Source organism: Solenopsis invicta, unplaced genomic scaffold (assembly GCF_016802725.1).
Source record: "Solenopsis invicta isolate M01_SB unplaced genomic scaffold, UNIL_Sinv_3.0 scaffold_253, whole genome shotgun sequence".
Classification (NCBI taxonomy): Eukaryota; Metazoa; Arthropoda; class Insecta; order Hymenoptera; family Formicidae; genus Solenopsis; species Solenopsis invicta.
The window spans coordinates 28,195-49,413 of record NW_024105256.1 but is presented as its reverse complement, the minus strand read 5'-3'; the positions used below and the strand labels follow the sequence as shown (position 1 = coordinate 49,413).

The 21,219-nt window shown below is 40.0% G+C and overlaps 2 protein-coding genes across 2 annotated transcripts; both read left to right on the top strand.

The window, feature by feature from the left end:
• Positions 1–7,502: 7,502 nt before the first annotated feature.
• On the top strand, positions 7,503–12,696 carry LOC120359877. The gene is made up of 4 exons (XM_039459303.1): positions 7,503–7,849; positions 11,052–11,061; positions 11,899–12,391; positions 12,485–12,696. The coding sequence occupies exons 1-4, from the start codon at positions 7,503–7,505 to the stop codon at positions 12,694–12,696; spliced, it is 1,062 nt and encodes a 353-aa protein (XP_039315237.1).
• Positions 12,697–13,221: 525 nt separating this feature from the next.
• LOC120359876 lies at positions 13,222–14,764 on the top strand. The gene is made up of 2 exons (XM_039459302.1): positions 13,222–14,549; positions 14,695–14,764. Exons 1-2 carry the CDS (start codon positions 13,222–13,224, stop codon positions 14,762–14,764), a joined length of 1,398 nt encoding a protein of 465 aa, XP_039315236.1.
• Positions 14,765–21,219: the final 6,455 nt, after the last annotated feature.

The following is a 21,219-nucleotide window of genomic DNA, read 5'->3' as shown; positions in this document are numbered from 1 at the left end:
GTTGTACCCTGTACAACTACGATAATTATACGCATAGCAACAGGAAATCAAGATTCCTATTGCTATGCATACGCGTAGCGGACTCGAATTCCGCATACGCTAGAAATATCGAAAAGACGCTGATGGTCTGTCGGGCTTCCGGCCCGCAACACCATCGCGCTGCGCCAGCTAATGCTGAGTCGCTTTCCGGTATTCGGATTTCGGCTAAGCGTGGGAACTGCATGCCGCAAGGAACACGATTGGCCGAACCAAACGACGAATTTCCGTATAAATACCGCGACAAAATCGGAAAGCGACGGAAGAGTTTGACAAACAGCTGTCCGGTGTGTTACTCGCCGTGCGTGACTTACACGTCGAGCTTGTAACACAATCCGGAGATAACAGCCGACCTATATATACCGGGCCGTCCGGGAGAACAAGAAAACGAGCGACATACATAATCATACTACAAGTGTAACGAAGGCAATACTGAAGAAAATACATTATTTTAACGTTGGAACGAGCTAGTGTTTTATCTTCAACCACCGAGCGGCCCTTCCTACGAGTCCTAACTCCTAAGGCGCCAAAAAGATCCCGATATACCTACCGACGTCCCTGGAGCCATCACCGGGGCACAACATTATATTTGGTGGCAGCGGTGGGATCACGCTCAAAAGGACGGTACACCCGCAAGTCGTGACGACGACAATCGAGCGGAAGCGCCAGGAAGCAGCACGCCCAACAACGGAGACAACACCTGCGAGATCACAACGGAAAGAAGAGGACCCAGAGTCACAGAAGACGTCAACAAGAACGAGGCATCAGGATCGCCGACCTACCTCAACAGCCAGCGCAACGTAAGCCGAGCCAGCTGAGGAGAAGCAGATAAGCAGCACTCGACAACATGCGAGCGACCACGGTGATTTTATTGTAAGTTAGAAAATTCTTTTGTAAATGCCCTGACGGAAACGCGCTCCTGAAGGGACACGTAACGACGAAAAAACAAACGACGTTAGGTCAGACTCATCATCGTCCTCAATAGAAATCGCGGCAACCGCGTTAGAAGATATTCACGACGCAGTTAATAGAGTGTTAAACGGCGAGCGAGACAGACGATACAGACTTCGCTATAACAACTAGAGAATTCCCTGTAAAATTACACGACTTTAGTTTACTAAATATGGACGGACAAGCCGGTACCTCGACACAACGGACCGACGCCACAACGGCACGCTCTCCCGTCGGAACGTCGAGAAAACTAACTGCCAAGGTAGCAGAAAATGATACAACTCAGCAATACGCCGAGCCCGTAGCAACGCCAAGAACAACTTACGATTTGCCAATGACAGAAAATTTCTTAATGCATGAGCTATTGCGCGAAATAAGGGAACTCCGGGTATCTTTCACGGGAACCGTACCCGAAGCCCGCGGTACCCCACCTAGGGACATGAACCAAGAAACAAGGAGTTTTCATGATCATGCCCGCGAACTTTCTTATGGCCGATCCGCGTATGATATCAGAAACCAGAGAGAATCAAGGGTTAATTTTTTAACGTTAAAAGACGCTCGAAACATGATCCCCGATATAGACGGAACTTCCCGAGATCGCGTAAGAGAATTTATAAACGCTAGCTCATATGCTATGAAAAATATTCACCCAGTAGAAGAGCACTCACTGCTTGAGGCAATGATCTGCACAAAATTTAAAGGAAAGGCAATGACGGATTTCCAAACACGGGATATAAGAAGTAACGAACAATTAAAAAGAGAGCTAGAAAATGAATATTTAAGTAAACGAAGCACTGCGCATTTACAAATCGAATTTAACTCACTAAAACAAAAAAGTGGAGAAAGCGCACAAGACTTCGGACGCCGAGTAGATAAACTGGCAATGGATCTGTACGAATCAATGGAAGAGGGCAAGGAGCATACTCAAGAACAACAACGAGCCATTTTAGAAAGCATTAGAGAACAAGCCCTCCATAATTATCAAACCGGATTGCACGAGGATATCAAGCTCCTCGTACGCGCACAACGATATCCAACGCTAGCTGAAGCGATAATCGGTGCAACGGCCGAGGAAAAGATTAAAGGCCCAGGCAATCGAAATCCGAATTTCTATCCAAGGAATAGATTAGAGTCCCAAAAACAGATCTCCTCGTATAGAAAACCGCAATGCAAAAAATGCGGGAAAACCGGGCACTACGGACAGGACTGCCGTAGTAGCCGATATACAAACCGCTTCTCATTACCGAGACCGGACAATCGCTCTCACATAAATGCTTTCGAAAAATATTGCAATCATTGCAAGAAGAAGGGGCACACCCGCAAAGAATGTTGGTGGCTAAACAATCAAAGAGGCATCGCAACGAAAGAAACAAAAACATACCAAAACGGTAAAAATAATAAAACAGAAAAAATACGAGCCATAAAAAACTCGGGCGCACAAAGCAGCGAAGAAGAAGAGAAGGAAGAGCCAAATAAGATAACGTCGCGCAACGCCGCCGCGTATCGAGTATCACACATGCGACACGCGCCAAGGGAAGATACCGGGCTGGATATGATATCGCTGCCGGTAAAAGAGGCCCAAAGAAATCATATTGCTTTCTTGTTCGACACAGGGGCAACGATCTCAATTATAAAATTGAAGACATTAAAAGATGAAACTATAATACAAGATGAAAAAATAAAACTAACTGGGATAACAGGCAATTCGATTACTACACTTGGGAAAACGTATCTACATATACAGGCACGAGATGCAAAAATAAGCCACCCAGTATACGTAATTAAAGACAACGAACCTCTAGAGTACGATGGAATACTCGGGGCCGACTTTGTCAGGAAAAATAATATGACATGCGATTATGGATCGAGAAAAGTGACCATTGGCCAAACAAGCTTCAACTTATTTCCATATCGAAGGATAATACTAAAACCACGAAGCGAAACTATCGTACAAGTGTCAACAAACCAAAATAAAATTGGTATAATCAAATCAGAAGAATTAAAAGCAGGAGTCTATATCGGATGCTGCTTGGTAGAACCAAATGAGTTCACGTGTCCCGCGAGTATATTAAATACTACGGAAGATGAAATAGATATCCAAGCACCACAGGTAAAAATCGAGGAATTAATATGTGAAGATACTCTCGAAAAATCAATAAATAAAATCGAGAAGAAAAACGCACCAAAAATTTCAAGAAAAGAGCAAATAAGTAACCTCTTGAGAATAAGCCATTTAAATGAAGAAGAGAAGAAAACTCTCTTAAATATTTGCGAAGAATTTAACGATATTTTCCACTTAGAAGGAGAACGGCTAACGTGCACCTCTAAGGTTTCGCACGAGATAAAAACACGCGCGGATACAGCAAGTGTAAATGTCAGACCGTACCGATTACCCAAAAAACATAAAATCGAGGTAAATAAGCAAATAAAAAACATGCTAGACCAAGAAATAATACAGCCGAGCACAAGTCAATGGAATGCGCCATTACTCGTAGTCCCCAAAAAATTAGATGCGTCAGGCAAACCAAAATTACGCGTCGTAGTCGATTTTCGAAAACTAAATGATTTAACAATTGGAGATTCGTTTCCAATACCCAATATCACTGACATCTTGGACCAGCTAGGAAATGCGAAATATTTCTCAACACTAGATTTGGCATCGGGATATCATCAAATCCCAATGTCCGAAAATGACAAACAAAAAACAGCATTCTCGACAGCGCACGGACATTACGAATTTAATCGAGTGCCGTTTGGATTGAAGAATGCGCCTGCAACCTTCCAACGCCTAATGAATAGTATTTTGACAGGATTACAAGGACTAAAATGTCTAGTATACCTCGATGACATCGTAATATACGGTTCGAGTTTAGAGGAACATAATAAACGATTGATTGAAGTATTTAAACGACTACGGAAAAGTAATCTAAAACTACAACCTGACAAATGTGAATTTCTAAGAAAGGAAGTGATATATTTGGGACACATTATAACAGAAAAGGGGATCTCACCAGATCCATCCAAGCTCGAAGCTGTAAGCAAATATCCGACTCCTCGTCGAGTAAAGGAAATTCAAGCTTTTATAGGATTAGCAGGATATTATAGAAAATTTATAGAAAATTTTTCAAAGATCGCCAAACCGCTCACTAAATTAACGAAAAAAGGAGAAAAATTTGAGTGGACGAACGATCAACAAAATGCATTTGATGCATTGAAAAATAAATTAATAACGGCGCCCGTACTGAAGTATCCAGACTTCAACGCGGAGTTTATCGTCACGACGGACGCATCAGATTACGCCATTGGAGCCGTACTCTCGCAAGGGATCGTAGGCCAGGATCAGCCGATCGCATATGCAAGCCGAGTGTTAACAAAAGCCGAACAGAACTACAATACGACCGAAAAGGAATTATTGGCCATAGTCTGGGCTGTTAAACATTTCCGGCCATATGTATACGGTACAAAATTTAAAATTATCACGGATCACAAACCACTGATATGGCTATTCAATGTAAACGATCCGGGTTCTCGACTAATCAGATGGCGGCTTAAATTAGAAGAATACGATTACGAAATAATTCACAAGGCTGGTAAAATAAATAAGAACGCCGATGCCTTGAGTCGAAATCCGATCCGAACGGACGAGCATATAAACGCGATAAAAGATGACGACGACAAGGAAGGAGAAGACGAAGAAGATGAAGAAGGACAAGTAAATTACTCCGAAGATGAAAAGGAGAAAATATTATATGAATACCACGATGCCCCCCTCGGAGGACATCAGGGAGTAAAAAGAACTCTTGAGAGAATTAAATTAAAACATCAGTGGCACGGAATGAAAAAATACATAGAGACATATATCGCGAAATGCGAATATTGCCAAAAAAATAAATTAAGGCAAAAAACTAAAATGCCGTTAGTAATAACGGATACAGCTAAAAAGCCATTCGAGAAATGTGCGTTGGATATAGTGGGACCATTAACGGTCACGACATCCGGACATAAATACGCACTAACATTTCAAGACAACTTAACAAAATTCAGCAAGGCAATTGCATTAATCAATCAAGAAGCAAATACTATAGCGAAAGAATTCGTAACAAAAATCGTGCTGGAACACGGAATACCCGAAAAAGTTCTCACAGACCAGGGTACAAATTTTACAAGTGAAATTTTTAAGAACACATGTAAACTTCTAAAAATCGAGAAAATTCAGACGACCGCTTACCACCCAGAAACGAATGGAGCATTAGAGCGATCGCACAGAACCTTAGCAGAGTATCTAAGGCATTATATTAATGAAGATCAAACAAATTGGGACGAGTGGTTACCCTACGCAATGTTCACATACAACACCACGCCCCATACAGCAACAGGCTTCACGCCATTCGAATTATTGTACGGATATCAGGCAATCATGCCCACGACGTTAACAAAACCGCCGAAACAAGAATATACATACGATGATTATGCACAAGAAGTGCGAGAACGCATAAGAGCCTCAAATCAAGTGGCAAGAGAAAAATTAAAAGAAGAAAAACAAAAAGCAAAGCTCCAATTTGACAAAAAAATCAACGAAGAAAATTTTCGAATAGGAGATCAAGTACTACTGTTTGATGAAACCCTACGACGAGGAAGATCGAAAAAACTTGACTCGAAATGGACAGGACCATACACTGTGATCAAGAAACACAGTGACATAAATCTTACGATTAAGAAAGGCCGAAAGGAAATACGCGTACACGCAAACAGATTAAAATTATTTATAAATCATTAACGCGACGCGAGCAACAAAAATAAAATAAATACGGAAAAATGGTAATAATAATAATAATAATAATAATAACAATACAAAAAAAAGGGGGAAAAATTTATATATACAACTATATACATACTTATATACAAAAGAAAGAATAGCGTAAACATAATAAACTCACCAAAAAGATGGAAAAAATCCAATAACCCAGGAGTAATCCACAGTCCAAAAAATTGAAGTATAATCCAAAGGAGAAGAACAAAATAAAACAGAAGTCACTACACTAAACTATAACTAACTGCACTACAAACTAAACGTTTCCTTATACCAAACTACTCAGTCAGAGAGGACCTCGTCCTCGTCTTCCTCCACATCGGAATTGTCCATAACGAACATTGGAGGAAAATCCGGATCCAGCAAGAATTGAACGTTATGTTCACCATTCACTTCTTCGGGAAAGATAAAGTCAATGTTACCGACGTCACCCTCGAAGTCATCGGGAAACTCGTCGAGTATGGGATCATCGGCAAGCTCCCCATCGCCCTCCGACTCATCATCGGAAGGACGAACGTCTAGGAGATGAGGAAATTCCTCATCATCGCGGACCTCATCAGGAACTTCCGCGGCGAAATGCAGCTCTAAGAGCTCGGGATCCACGCCAGGATCCCCGATAACACCCGTCTCGAGCTCCACATCCGGCGCAGGCACTAAATCAAACATATTCCCTTTATGCAAACCACGTAGCAGTCAAAGAACAACTGAGAAGAAATAAAGAACAGAAGTCGCAAGAAGAAAAAATAATCAAAGCTGAACCAGCAAAATAAAAAATTATCAGAGGAAAGCGACACCAGGTAAAAGAACCTGATAATCGAAAAGAGAGAGAAAGAGAGTGCAAAGACTTTAGAGAAACTCACCAGAACCTCTCCAGGATCTGCCAGGAAGAGCACCTCCAAAATCAAAATCATCTAACAAAACTGTCTCTGCAGAATGCAGAGAACAATTATCATCAGACGACCTTTCGTCATCCGAGAGTACCTCCGGCCCAGGCTCAGGAAGCACGCCAGGAACCTCGTCAAATTCGAACGGCTCCTCATAACAATCACACACTGTATCGGGAGAAGAAAACCGATCCCATATATTAATAGGAGATTCCTCCCTAACGACCGAAATTGCCTCAATGTACGGGAGACGAGACATTTTCTCAGACACTCGACAAAAGCGACGAGAAGACTGATAAACCGAGTAAAACATAAAGACGGCACAACCAGTGCCAAGAAGAGGATCCACGGAATAAAATACGATAATATGTAACCGGATGATTACAGGTTACACCATATGGACCAGCGTACAGGAAACGAAACAAAATCCCACCTTATCAGAAGATGTAAGAGAATCAACGAGCAACGAGCCATACGAAGTAGAAGAATTCACTCACCATCCAGGAATATATTATGAAAAATTAGGAGAATTACACCCATTAGAATCAACATAGAAAATAGTTATAGAAATAGACTTTACCTCACTAATAAAACGACAAGAGCAATTACATGATTACATGCAAAAAACAAAAAACATGTGCCAACTACTCGCATTCGCGCACAAAGAAACATGCGACAACCTCTACGAAATAGCAAAAAGAGATTTCGAAGAAATAAATAAAAAGATGGAAAAAATAAAATTAATATACCAACCATCACGGATAGAAAGAAGAGGTATAATTGATGGAATAAGAACCATTGCGAAATCTCTGTTCGGCACAATGGACGCAAATGACGAAAAATTAATTAATGAACAATTAACTTTATTACAAAACGAACAACAGACAATACAACACGCGACGAAAAACCAAATTAAGATACTACAAGAGACAATAGCCCACATAGATAAAACCGAGGAAACAATACAGAAAAATGAAGACCTCCTCGGAAACGTGACGAAAAATTTAAGACAACAACTAAAATTCAATGACAGACAAAACAACATACACGAACACTTTCTAGTAATCAACGCGATATTAGGAAATTTAAAACGTGACACAAAAGACATAGCACTATTTAGTATTAATAAAACAAGGGACACTACACCCACAATTAACGCCAGTAACAAGTATAATAGATAGTCTAAAGGAAGCAAACTTGCAATTACCGGAAGGACTTTATTTTCCATTTCGGATTAACATAAATAAATGGTTTGAAATCGAAAAAATAACCACAATAAACGCATACTATAATAACGGTAAAATATTTACGATATTAAAATTTCCGTTAATTTCACACACGGAATATAGCATACTTAACGTAATTGCATTACCCATACCAAGAAATGAAAACCAATATGCAATCATTAAAATAAAAAATCCGGTAATAGCGATTAGCACAGAAAAACGCTCATATATTACTCTTGCAAAACAACTTAAATACATGTAAAAATATAGATAGAAAATACTTATGCGAAGAAAACTTTTCAATACAACGCATAAACACAAGTCCAACATGCGAGATAGAGATATACGTAGAAAATAAAGTACAAAGCGACAATTGCGAAATAAGATACATAACTTCTAATAACACAATTTGGATACCACTAGGTAATCCGCATTCATGGTTATACTCGACAACAAGAAAACAATCAATAATCATCCAATGTAAAGACCACGGGAAAATAAAGAAAACGATTGAAAATACAGGTAAAATCACATTAAAAAATAATTACAAATTAATAACACAAGAGGTAACACTACAATCACCTAAAATATTAAACGAGACAAAAATTGAGGCATACATGCCAGATTACAATATTTCATTACCGAAAGAAATAACGCAAGAAAAAATGAATATGTCTCAAATAAAAATAGAAAGAATAGTGCAAGACCATCCAAAATTAAAAAATTTAGAAACTAAGTTAAAAGAATTAAATGAGGATCTTGACACTCCGTATTTTCAATCAAAAAACTTTATTTACCCTATGGCAACAAGCGGCGTTACCATGTTGATAATCGTAGCAGTTGCAATAGGGATAATATTATATACTGTAAAAAGGAAACGGAGCAAAAAGAGAGAAACGTTAGAATACGAAAGCAAGCATTATAATACTTTACCTAGATCAATTTTAAAACGCACACAAAGCACGCGTTTCTAGATACCCAACAAACTAAAAATACTAAATCGATCTAATATATTTTATAAAATGTAAATAATGATAGAAAACTACATGCCTCCGTTTTCTTTCCCGGCGAGGGAGGGGTGTTAAAAGCGAAAAACTCCTTTTCCTCGTTTTTCTTTCCCGGCGGGGGAAGAGTGTTGTACCCTGTACAACTACGATAATTATACGCATAGCAACAGGAAATCAAGATTCCTATTGCTATGCATACGCGTGGCGGACTCGAATTCCGCATACGCTAGAAATATCGAAAAGACGCTGATGGTCTGTCGGGCTTCCGGCCCGCAACACCATCGCGCTGCGCCAGCTAATGCTGAGTCGCTTTCCGGTATTCGGATTTCGGCTAAGCGTGGGAGCTGCATGCCGCAAGGAACACGATTGGCCGAACCAAACGACGAATTTCCGTATAAATATCGCGACAAAATCGGAAAGCGACGGAAGAGTTTGACAAACAGCTGTCCGGTGTGTTACTCGCCGTGCGTGACTTACACGTCGAGCTTGTAACACAATCCGGAGATAACAGCCGACCTATATATACCGGGCCGTCCGGGAAGAACAAGCAAACGAGCGACATACATAATCATACTACAAGTGTAACGAGGGCAATACTGAAGAAAATACATTATTTTAACGTTGGAACAAGCAAGTGTTTTATCTTCAACCACCGAGCGGCCCTTCCTACGAGTCCTAACTCCTAAGGCGCCAAAAAGATCCCGATATACCTACCGACGTCCCTGGAGCCATCACCGGGGCACAACAACATTCTTCAAGCTGCGCGAAGCACTCGTCGCATTGTTGTAACCACGTGAAACATTCCGCTAAATTTGCGACCTGCGAGCATTGCTCGAGCAGTTCACGTTCAATGTTCTCCATTTTTTGTCACAGTTATTAGTACGTATTACACGTTGACTAGGGGCACTCACAAATTTTTTCTTTACATGATACATTTATTGCCAGTACTTCGGTGCACTTTCCATTACCAGCGGGAATTGTAATTTGCAGATAATCTTGGAAATAGGCATGGTATTTAATTTCTTTTACCACCATGTATTTTTTTCAACAGTTTTGCGAGCATTGTATACAATACGAGTACGACCATACTCATTGTGATATATATCATATTCATCATCAAAATTCTTAAACGTGCACAAATTTTTTAGTATCCACGTATACACTTTCTTTCGCGCTGTAAATGACAAATTGTCACAAGGCACGAAGTCGATGTTAACACCCTGTTTCACGGCACGTTCTCGGATCCCACAAATGCACAATTCTCTGATGCGTAAGAAATTTACCACCGATACTTGTTGATCGTTTTTTTTTTCCGGCACAGTTTCGAGAATTTCCAGGATATTTTCAACATCAAAGTCTACATCGGGCATTTCTTCGTCAAACTCCATTATTTATCGAATATATTCTCTCTCTCTCTGTCTCTCTCTCTCTCTTTGTGTGTGCGTGCGTGCGTGTGTGTGTGTGTGTGTGTGTGTGTGTATTTTTACATATACATATAAATTGGACACATTTTGGTAGGAATGTACACAAACATGGATTGATGGTATTTGGAGCAGATACGTCCGTCAAGTCGTTCAAGGAAATCTGTTTTGTGGATTTGAACGGCGTCTATTGAGTCCAATTCGATGTCAGAAAGTTCAATCATGCATGACACAATGGGCACAAACGGCAAGAGCACCACCCGTCGAGTAGTAAAATTGTATCATGCAATGTTTCGTGCGATTCAAAGCGCGTAGTTCAGGAATTGATACAACACGAATCTCAGGGTGCTCACTTAGATCACTGTCACATCCGCTATCCCCAGGCAACTTTTCGTCAGACGATACTTCTTCAAGAACTTCATCCGCGATACGATTAGCCATTTTTATTATTGTATGGACACACAGATTGGGCACATGTTGCATGGAATGTACATAAATGTTGGTCCTCGGCAATAGTCGCAATGCTTGCCTTGAAGAACAATAAATGTATCAGTTTCGTGGTGCCGAACGGTGCGCACTAGTCCCAAGTCCACGGGTCCACCGTCAAACATGCATGATACACATATTATTTGAGAGCGATCTTCGAACGTATAATAAAATTGCATCATACAACACCTTGTATTTATATTAAATGCATTATATTGTGCATTTGATAGGACTCTAGTAGTAAGTCTATGACAGTTCAAAGCTATGGGGCAATGAGGGGGGGGTGAGGGGCGAGGGGGGAATGTAGGTGCGGGGGTACCTGCGGTACGTATTGCGGAGTGGGTGATGATCCGCCAGGTTTGACGTGGGAGGTGGGTGGTGACCCGCGAGACCTAACTTGGAAGGTGAGGGTCAGCCCGCTGAACTGACCCGCGCGTGGGAGTCAGCCCGCGGTCCTACCCCGGGAGTGGGGAGTGATACAGGGAGTGGGTGGTGATCCTCAAGATGCAGTGGGTGGTGTCACCCACTGATCTAGAGGTGGGATTGACAGGTGGGGGTAAGCTGCGCGGCAGAGCGGTATATACCACCGAGGATGATGTTGGGGAGAGAGAGGAATCCCATGGCTATGAACCAGCACATCTTGTTTTTAAGGATGTATCACACATACAATCTTAGACAAAAGTGCATGAAATTTGAAATACTTGAATATCTACGCCTAACGCATAGTAAATCTAGATGTAAGATCTCAAATCAATGATAGTAGGAGTCTTATTTTTACTCCTAGAAAAGTATTTTTTACTTTATAAATGTTTTTTCCGTATTATTTGCGATTTTTGTAATTTATGAGCCTAAACTTTTGGCAGTGAAAATGCCCTGATTTCAACTTCATAACGTCAAATTATTTCAAAGCAAAAGACATAATTCAGCAGTGCTGATAAACAAATGTGACTTTAATAACGTCAAAAAAGATAAATATGTATCATATAAACGATAATTTTGAATATTATTTATTATAAACATTGTTATGCGACTCTCTCAAAAGAGACGTGACAACGCTGTATGACTCTATTCACGTAGGTTGGCAGCCTTGCACAGTACCAAAACAGTGCAAGACTTGACGCGAGCTCCGAGGTTATATCTGTCGTTTACATTTTTACAATGTCAGACAAAAGTTATCGGTGGAAAGGAAAATTAGTGACAAAAGCCCTGTATGAAAAAAGACTCGCTCAACGAAAAGCTGGAATAGAAACGTGCAATAAGCGAAGAAAAGTTTCGACTGAACCGGAGGAAAGTAATCCCATAACCAATGAAGATGTGGAACAACAAACAAATGTCATCGATGGACGACGTATTGTCGATTTGAACATCTTGGGACAGCAATTATGGTGTTGTTCTTGTACCGAAGCTCTTTCTCTACAGTACATAGAAAGTGAGATGCGAAGTGGCTTGGCTTCTCTATTTCTAGTACGGTGTCATAAGTGCCTCGTCGTGAATAAAGTTTGCACAGGCACGCAACAATATACCGATAAACACAGCCCTCGCTTCGACATCAATTCGGAAGCAACATTAGGTAATACTTTATGACAGATTATTGTGCTTCTATTGTTATTAATTTTATAATTATTATTTATTATTTGTACATATTGAATTTTTCGCTCTGCAGGTATCCTACATTGTGGTTTAGGATGGACACACTTCAAAAAAATGCTAGCATGCATGAACGTACCATGTATGAATTTTAACACATTTAAAAAATATGAACAAGAAGTGGGAGTTGCTGCGGAGGAAGTAGCGAATGAAAGTTGCGTAGAAGCCACTGCGCTGGAAAGAAAACTCACTATCGAAAATGCTGAGAGCATCGAAAAGTTATTGTAAATGACTACATCTTTTCTAAAATAGCATATTTTACGTTAATATTTATATATTCATATTTTTGAATTCTAATTGTAAATATGAGTCATTCAATTTGTGTTTACTGTTTGAAAACATAAAGTAATTCGGCTTTTATATTCTCAATGGTTATTTACAAATCAGGTTATTTACAAATCACAGTTATTTACAAATTAGTTATTTACAAATTAGGTTATTTACACATTAGATTATTTACAAATTAAATTATTTATAAATAATAATTATTTTGATCAACGTTCTTCGATGTAGAATGTATTATGTAATCTAAGCTCTCTTCGAATCCTAATTACACACTTATTAAAACTGAGAAAGATAATATAAAAACAAACCTATGTGTATTTACTCTTCTTTTCAGGCCTGAACAGTTCCAATCCAATTTTATAATTAATTCTCGACCGCAAAATGATCCTATTCCTACCTGTATTGAATCCGAACCTGAACAAGAACCTACTGTTACTTTCAACGATGTAATCCGCGGTGTCATACGATATGGGATGGAGTACGCGAGGTGCAGGTCGAAATTACGACAGCTTGAATGGCTTCGGTGCCATTGTTGGTCACCGTAGCGGAATGATTTTAGATTATTCAACATGTAATCGGATGTGCAAAAAATGCAATGCAACCGATCAACCTCCGGATCACGATTGCCGCAAAAATTTTGATGGTTCGGCGAAAGCTATGGAGCCTCACGTCGCTAAGAAACTCATTGTCAATAGCAGCATACTTAGGGCCCAAAATGTAGAAGTGGGTGTACTCATAGGAGACGATGACAGCACAACCAATGCAGTATGCCAAGCTGCCAGCAAACATTCCATCGTGAAACAATCCGATATGAACCACACATCAAACGGCGTCAAAAAAAGATTATACACGATTCAAAAAAACCATAAAGAACTTACAAAAAACTGCATAACATATCTCCACCGGTGCTTCACGTACGCTATGTGTCAGAATAAAGGTAACAGCAGAGCGATGGCTGATGCAGTCCGTAACATTCCGTACCACGCTATAAACGACCATAGTAAATGTGGCCATTGGTGTGGTTTCATTCAGGACAAGGAAAATTACGAGCACAGAATCATTCCAGGAGGAATTCGGGAGCCGGGACTGTTCGAGGCACTTCGAGAAATCTTTGACAAGCTGGCCAATAATGCCGTAAAATTTTCAGCGGGTGCATCGAGTAATACCAACGAAAGCCTAAACGCAACTATGGCTAGCAAAGCTCCAAAATCTCGATGTTACAGTAAAACTGCGTCCGCCGACTTCCGATTCGCTTGCACAGTTGGCCAGAAAAACATCGGGGAAGGATACACGCAAGCGATACTGAAAAAGCTGGGCAAATCGCCGGGCAAGCACCATTCGCGACATGTTGCAGCGTCACAAAAAATTCTCCAAAGGCGACGGCAATTGATGAAGACATCAGCTTACAAGAAACGACGTATGCATTTGAAAAAGCTGCGGGCGGCTTTACATCATAGAAAGGAAAACGTCGAAGGCATCACTTATCAGAGCAATGTCGATCTTTTAAATAAACTTGCAGAGGAAGACAAGACAGATCTAGAGGAAGAAGACAATAATGACATTGCTATTGTTCTATTAGATTTAGAAACATCCGGCTTCGAAATGAATTGCGACATCCTCCAAATTGCCGCAAAATATGGCAAAAATTCGTTCGATATTTATGTTAACCCGGTTCAAGATATTTCTGTGAGTGCCAGTCAGGCGAATGGTCTAACGAGCTGTTACGGAGAACTCATGTACAATGGTCGACAAGTTCCATCTGTGCCGATAAGAGCTGCGTTGGGAAGCTTACATGGGTGGCTAACATCGCTCGGAAAAAAGTGTTGCATTGCTACACATAATCTTTCATTTGATGGGCCCAGATTTATGAAACAAGTCATAAAATGTTCTCTAGAAAATGAATTTTCCGAAGTAGTTTATAGTTTTGTTGATACGTTACAGGTTATTAGAAATAGTACTGGTCGCAAAGGAAAAGGGGCATGCTCAATTAGCGGATTGGCAAATGCATTGAACATTTCTACCGTTGGAGCTCACAATGCGTCACGCGATTGTGTGATCCTGTCTAAAATACTAAATAAGTTGAAGATAACGACGCAACAACTTTTAACAAATTCAAAGACTTTCTCCGAACATACTTTTATATGGAATACTCAGCAGAAAAGTACTGAAATTCTGTCAACATTAGCAGCTATGAAAAATATTGGTTTATCAGTCCGCAAGAAATTGGCGTTAGCTGAACTCGATATGAAAACTTTAAAAAATTCTTATGCACTGTGTGGAGCTGACGGACTTGCCGAATTTCTTGAGACAAAAATCAAACAAAAAACTTTACAAAAAATTCAAAAAGAATCAATAAATAAAATTATTGATTTTTTACGGCAAGAGAAAGATTAATTTTGCCAAAGAAAAACCAAAGAGATTATTTAATACAGTTTATTTTGTTTTTATTGTCCTAGTTTATGAAAAAATATAGTCTTTTATGTATACTGAATATACTTTTATTATGCATACTGTGGTTGTAAGTGAACATGTATTGATAATATGACACTTATTAAAACTGAAAAAAATAATATAGAAACACACCTGTGTGTATTTACTCTTGCAAAATTATTGCTTCTTATTGTGTAATTTTTCTTGCGTTATTTGATATTCATAATCCCGCTATGTTTCTCATTTCCCCTTTCTATCTCTTCACGAGTGCAACGGAGACAAAAAGTTAGCTAGAAGTAGTAGAAAGCATAGATATACGTGTAGCGACAGCCATAGGTTATGTTCGCTTGCCCAGCTGATTACGACGTTGCCGCGCTTTCACGAGCCATCGAGATACATTCGTGCCAACAGCACAATTATCTCAAGTTATAATTTATTTCTTTAAAACGGTGTAGTGAAGACAATTGAAACTTGGCAGATATTTTCATCTATTCGTATACTAGATGTACAAAAAAATTCAAAATATTGGTAGCGCTCCTTCAACATTTTTTTAGCTGTTTTTTCCGCCAAAATCGTCTTTTCCCATAAGAATACGTGTAAAATCAGTGAAAATTAAAATCGTTATATCTCAGCAACCGTTTAGTGGATTCGTTTCTACTTTTTTGTAGCACATCAGGAAGACTAAAAGAACATTCTCACAAATTTTTATCCACTTGGTAGCGCTTTGAAAATAGGTGCAATACATCCTTAAAATACCGCGGCGATTTCCGCGACGATTTCCGCGGCGTTTTCTGTGGCGGTCCTCCGCGGCGATTTCCGCGGGGCCGCCGCCCGCGCCCGCGCACGACGCCCGCGCCAGCGCGCGAAATCGGCGGACAGAGAAAATAAAAAAACGTTCGAGAGATATAAAATATTCTTTATTAGAATTATATTTGCTGATGCAGCTCTCAAGCATGGCCTTGCCGTGTATTTTGACGGCGGCTCATCACAAAGGTATCGAATTACATCGAAGCGTACGCCTTGACTGAATGCTCACCGTTCTATTGTAATATACACATGTGCTTACTATTATATTATATTATAAATATTTTCTACCTAATAGTTTATTCTTCCTGGATCCAATTGGAAGGCAGTATTCCACTACGTATAACTTTTCAAGTCTCGTAAGTTTTTAGCCTACCGTTCGAGAGATATAGAATATTCTTTATTCAAGTTATATTTGCCGATGCAGCTCTCAGGCATGGCCTTGACATGTATTTTGACGGCGGCTAATCATAAAGGTATCGAGTTATATCGAAGACGAATCGTACGATGTATCATTAGCCTTGAACACGTATGGACAGGTTCGCACGCACCGCTGCAAGTATGCACCGCGCGCAAGTCTCCCTCTGCTCGATCGAGATTTCTAAAGAGTGTCACACACTGATGCAAATGTATACGAATGATCCAGAATATTCTATGGGATCTTCGAGTGGTGGGAATAAATCTTTCATGCCCCCGCTAGATGATGCAATTTTTCGTCAGACAAAAGACAACGTATAATAGATATGTAATTAGCGCTCGGACATCAGTAGATGTCTTTGAAGCATATCGAATCTATCGTCGGCGGTTGAAGAAATTTTGCTGGATCCAGAAGATCAGTGGTTGGAAATAACAAATCGCTTTTTGGAAGTTTACATCATGAACAATATCGCGTTCTGCACATACTGTAATTCATGTAAATAAAAAATTTGCGTGTGCTCCGAGACATCGTATAGTTCGTGCTAATAATTGAAAAATGGAGAATATTGAACGCGAATTGCTCGAGCGATGCTCGCAGATCGCTACTCAAGAGGAGTGTCGTGCATGGGTGGAACGATGCGAAGAGTGCCTCGCACATCTCGAAGAATGTTGTAGCAGTGCCAAACGTCCTCGACTCACCGTCGGACATAGACAATCCATAGTGGCGAGAATCGCGCGACTCGCGGGTGCAAAAGCGCAATTAGAAAGACGTTTCGTGCACGTTGGAGGTGTTGCGCGCGCTAGCACCAGTGGTAAAAGATCACTCATTTGGCGCGAGATCGAGACCGCGTTTGAGTCATGTATTCTTACGGGTGCTGTCATAAACGCCGATTATATTGAACCGCGGCATTTCTTGGAAGACGCTAGTGATTTGGTGATCGAACAAGGGCGAGACGCTATTGCGAAACATGGAAATGTGAAGGTGAATACCGTATTCAACGGTAAAGTTGTAAACATTCGTGACGACCGCGATAATAAAAGTCTCGCGACGAAGAACTATGAACTATACAGAGCATCAAATTTGCGCGAATGGTACGAGCAGCGTGTAATCGAAGTGATATTAGCGATGCTCGACGAGTTTCAAGAACGCGATAGCGGCTGGGCGTTACACCAAATCCAAAACTTGATGGTGAATATAAACAAACTTAATCCCATGCACGCGGGATGTTACTTCGAATTGCCGAAGAAAGCAAGTGACAAGGGTGCAATAATGTGCAATCACAAGACAATGCTTGCTTCGCGTGGTCGGTGGTGGCTGCCCTGTACCCCGCCGAAAATCATGCAGAACGGGAGTCGTCCGTATCCGCACTATTCGACTGTGTTAAAGTTTGAAGACATTCAATTTCCAATGAAAGTAAAAGACATTGGAAAATTTGAACGTTTAAACGACGTGTCTGTGAATGTGTACACAACCGAATTGGACAAAAAAGAAAAGATAGAATACCGTTACGCCTGACCAAAGATAAGAAGGAAAAACACGTCAATTTCTTCTACGTGGAAGATAAACACGACGTCAGCCACGGTCACTTTGCGTGGATTAAGAACCTGTCGCGACTGGTCAGCTCACAACTAAACAAATATGATGGAAGAAAGTACATTTGCGATCGGTAAGTGTAATAATATAAAAAAAATTTCACCATGTAAAATTAATGTTTTGTACAAATATACTTCTTTTTATTACAGTTGCCTGCATTACTTCCACTTAGAGGAAAAATTGCAATCGCACGAAATGGAGTGCAAGAAAATAAATGACTGCGCCATCATACTATCGAGAGAGGACCAGAAATGGTTAGAATTCGACTCATACAACAACAAGGAGCGCGTCCCATTTGTAATTTACGCTGATTTGGAGTACGTATTGAAGAAGATGAAGAAGAACGAAACAGAGAACACGTCGAGTTTCGCGTATCAACACCACGAGGTATACAGCATAGCTTACTACGTTAAATGCTCGTACAACGACGCGTTATCGATGTATCGTTTTCGCCGCGATAAGGACTGCGTCGCGTGGTTCGCGAAAGAGTTAGAAAATCTTGCGCACGATAAGAAAGCTCGAATATCCGCCAATATTCCAATGGAACAATTAACTATACAGCAGAAAGAGGCATTTTTAAACGCAACAAATTGTCATATATGCGAAAAACCGTTTATATCAGATACGGGCCTTACCCGTAACGAGTGGCTTGATAATCGGCGGGTGCGTGATCACTGTCATTTGACCGGCAAGCATCGCGGTCCTGCCCATAATAAATGTAATTTAAATTATAAGAATACGTACGTTATTCCAGTCGTTTTTCACAATTTGAGCGGTTACGACGCGCATTTTATAATAAAAGAAATTTCTACCGCGTTCGAAGGCAAGATCGACCTACTACCGATTAAAAAAAATATATATTTCGTTTACTAAACACTTCGCAGCTACCGGTGTAGAAACAAAATCGGGCGAAGTACGAAATTGTATACGATTTCGATTCATCGACTCATATAAATTCCTAAGTGCGAGTCACAAAAAATTGGCGTCGTTTCTAGGTATTGAACAATTAAACATTACTCGTTCCGAATTTTCCACGTTGTCAAACGAGGATTTCGAACTCCTCACGCGCAAAGGCGTTTTTCCGTACGAGTACGTTGATGATGCCGAAAAGCTTTTAGAAACGCGTTTACCACCGCGCGAATCTTTCTACAGTTCACTGAGCGGACAGACGGTATCGGAGCATGATTACGCTCATGCCGAGAACGTAACGGTTCGCAATTGAAACACTGGGCGAATACAGCGATTTATATTTGAAAACAGATGTCTTACTATTAGCCGACATATTCGAAAACTTTCGCGACAAAAGCATGCAGAGTTACGGTTTGAACCCTGCGCATTACTATACATTGCCAGGCTACACGTGGGATGCAATGTTGAAGAAAACAGGTATAAGATTCGAGTTGCTTACGGACATAGAAATGCTACTTTACGTTGAACGTGGAATTCGTGGCGGTTTAAGCCAGTGTTCGGGCAGATATGCGAAGGCTAATAATAAGTACATGAAATCATACGATCCGTCAAAACCATCGACTTATTTGATGTATAATGATGTGAACAATCTGTATGGGTGGGCAATGTGTCAACCGTTGCCATACGGTGAATTTAAATGGGTCGAAAACGTTGACAATTTCGATGTAAACGCGATGCCATTTGACTCGGACACCGGATATATGGAAGTCGACCTTGCATATGAGAATCAGCTGCACGATCGACACAGTGACTTACCGTTTTGTCCTTCAAGCGATAAGCCTCCAGGGTCAAGGCAGAAAAAATTACTAGCGACAGTGCATGATAAAAAGCGTTACGTCATCCACTACCGCAATCTTCAACAGTGCACGCGTCACGGGCTTCGAATCGTAAAGAAACATCGCGTACTTCAATTCGCTCAATCCACCTGGCTCCGCGATTGTATAGAATTAAATACAGTTTCGAACGAACGCAAAAAATGATTTCGAGAAAAATTTATACAAATTAATGAATAATGCAGTTTTCGGTAAAACCATGGAAAATGTACGTAATCCCGTTAATATAAAATTAGTAATGCAATGGGAAGGTCGTTATGGGGCAGAGGCCATGATTGCTGCTCCGAATTTTCATAGTCGCAGCGTTTTCGCAGAAAATCTGGTTGCCATAGAGATGCGTAAACTATCGATAAAATTTAACAAACCAATATATGTCGGTATGTGTATTTTCGACATTTCGAAAATCTGCTTTTATGAATTTCACTACGATTATATCCTGTCATTGTATAAACATAAATGTAAGATACTCTATACAGACACAGACAGTCTCATCTATGTCATTGAGTGTGACGATGTGTACATGGATATGAAACGTGATATCGCGAGATACGATACGAGCGATTATCCCGCGGACAACGTATTGAATATGCCTCGCGAATAAAAAGGTTTTAGGGCTAATGAAAAACAAGAATTGCGGCAAGATTATGACCGAATTTGTAGGGCTAAGAGTAAAAATTTATGCGGTGAAAGTGGAAGGGAAAAAAGATACAAAAAAGGCGAAAAATGTAAAGAATAGCGTTGTAGAACGAACTATAACGTTTGAAGATTATACGCGTTGCTTGCACGTTGGGATAGAAATGACTCGGCAGCAAGCGTGTATACGTTCGAAGCTCCACGATGTACACACAATCAAAGAGAAAAAGATTGCTCTCACCCCGTTCGATGACAAGCGTTACATCTTGCCTGATTCTACTGAAACATTACCTTGGGGACATAGGCGTATACCATCGTAACACATTTTTTATACTCTTTAATACTTTATTTATAACATTGTGTATTACTATAAAACAATTAATGCGATGCTTATTACTAATTTAAGTTGATTCTGCGTGACTTATTAAACAATATATAACAATGTAAGTTGATAATATATTGTGACTTAATATTATTGTAACAATAAAAGGTGATATTTTGTGTGACTTATTGTAAAAAAAAAAATGAAAGGCGACAATTGTGCGTGAGTTATTGTTGTAATAACATTTAATGTAGATTAATTTTGCGTGTCTTAGTACGAGTATATTCTTTCCGCTCTTTTATATACGTTTGTGTGTATTTAACGCTGCTTTGAATACATTTATATCGTTTTTACAATGTTTTTTCTTACAAATATATATGTGTATAAAATCAAACAACGTCTCTTTTGTATATCCACGAATTATGCGTTCCATAGAATCCCAATCATTTCACGTAGACTTTATC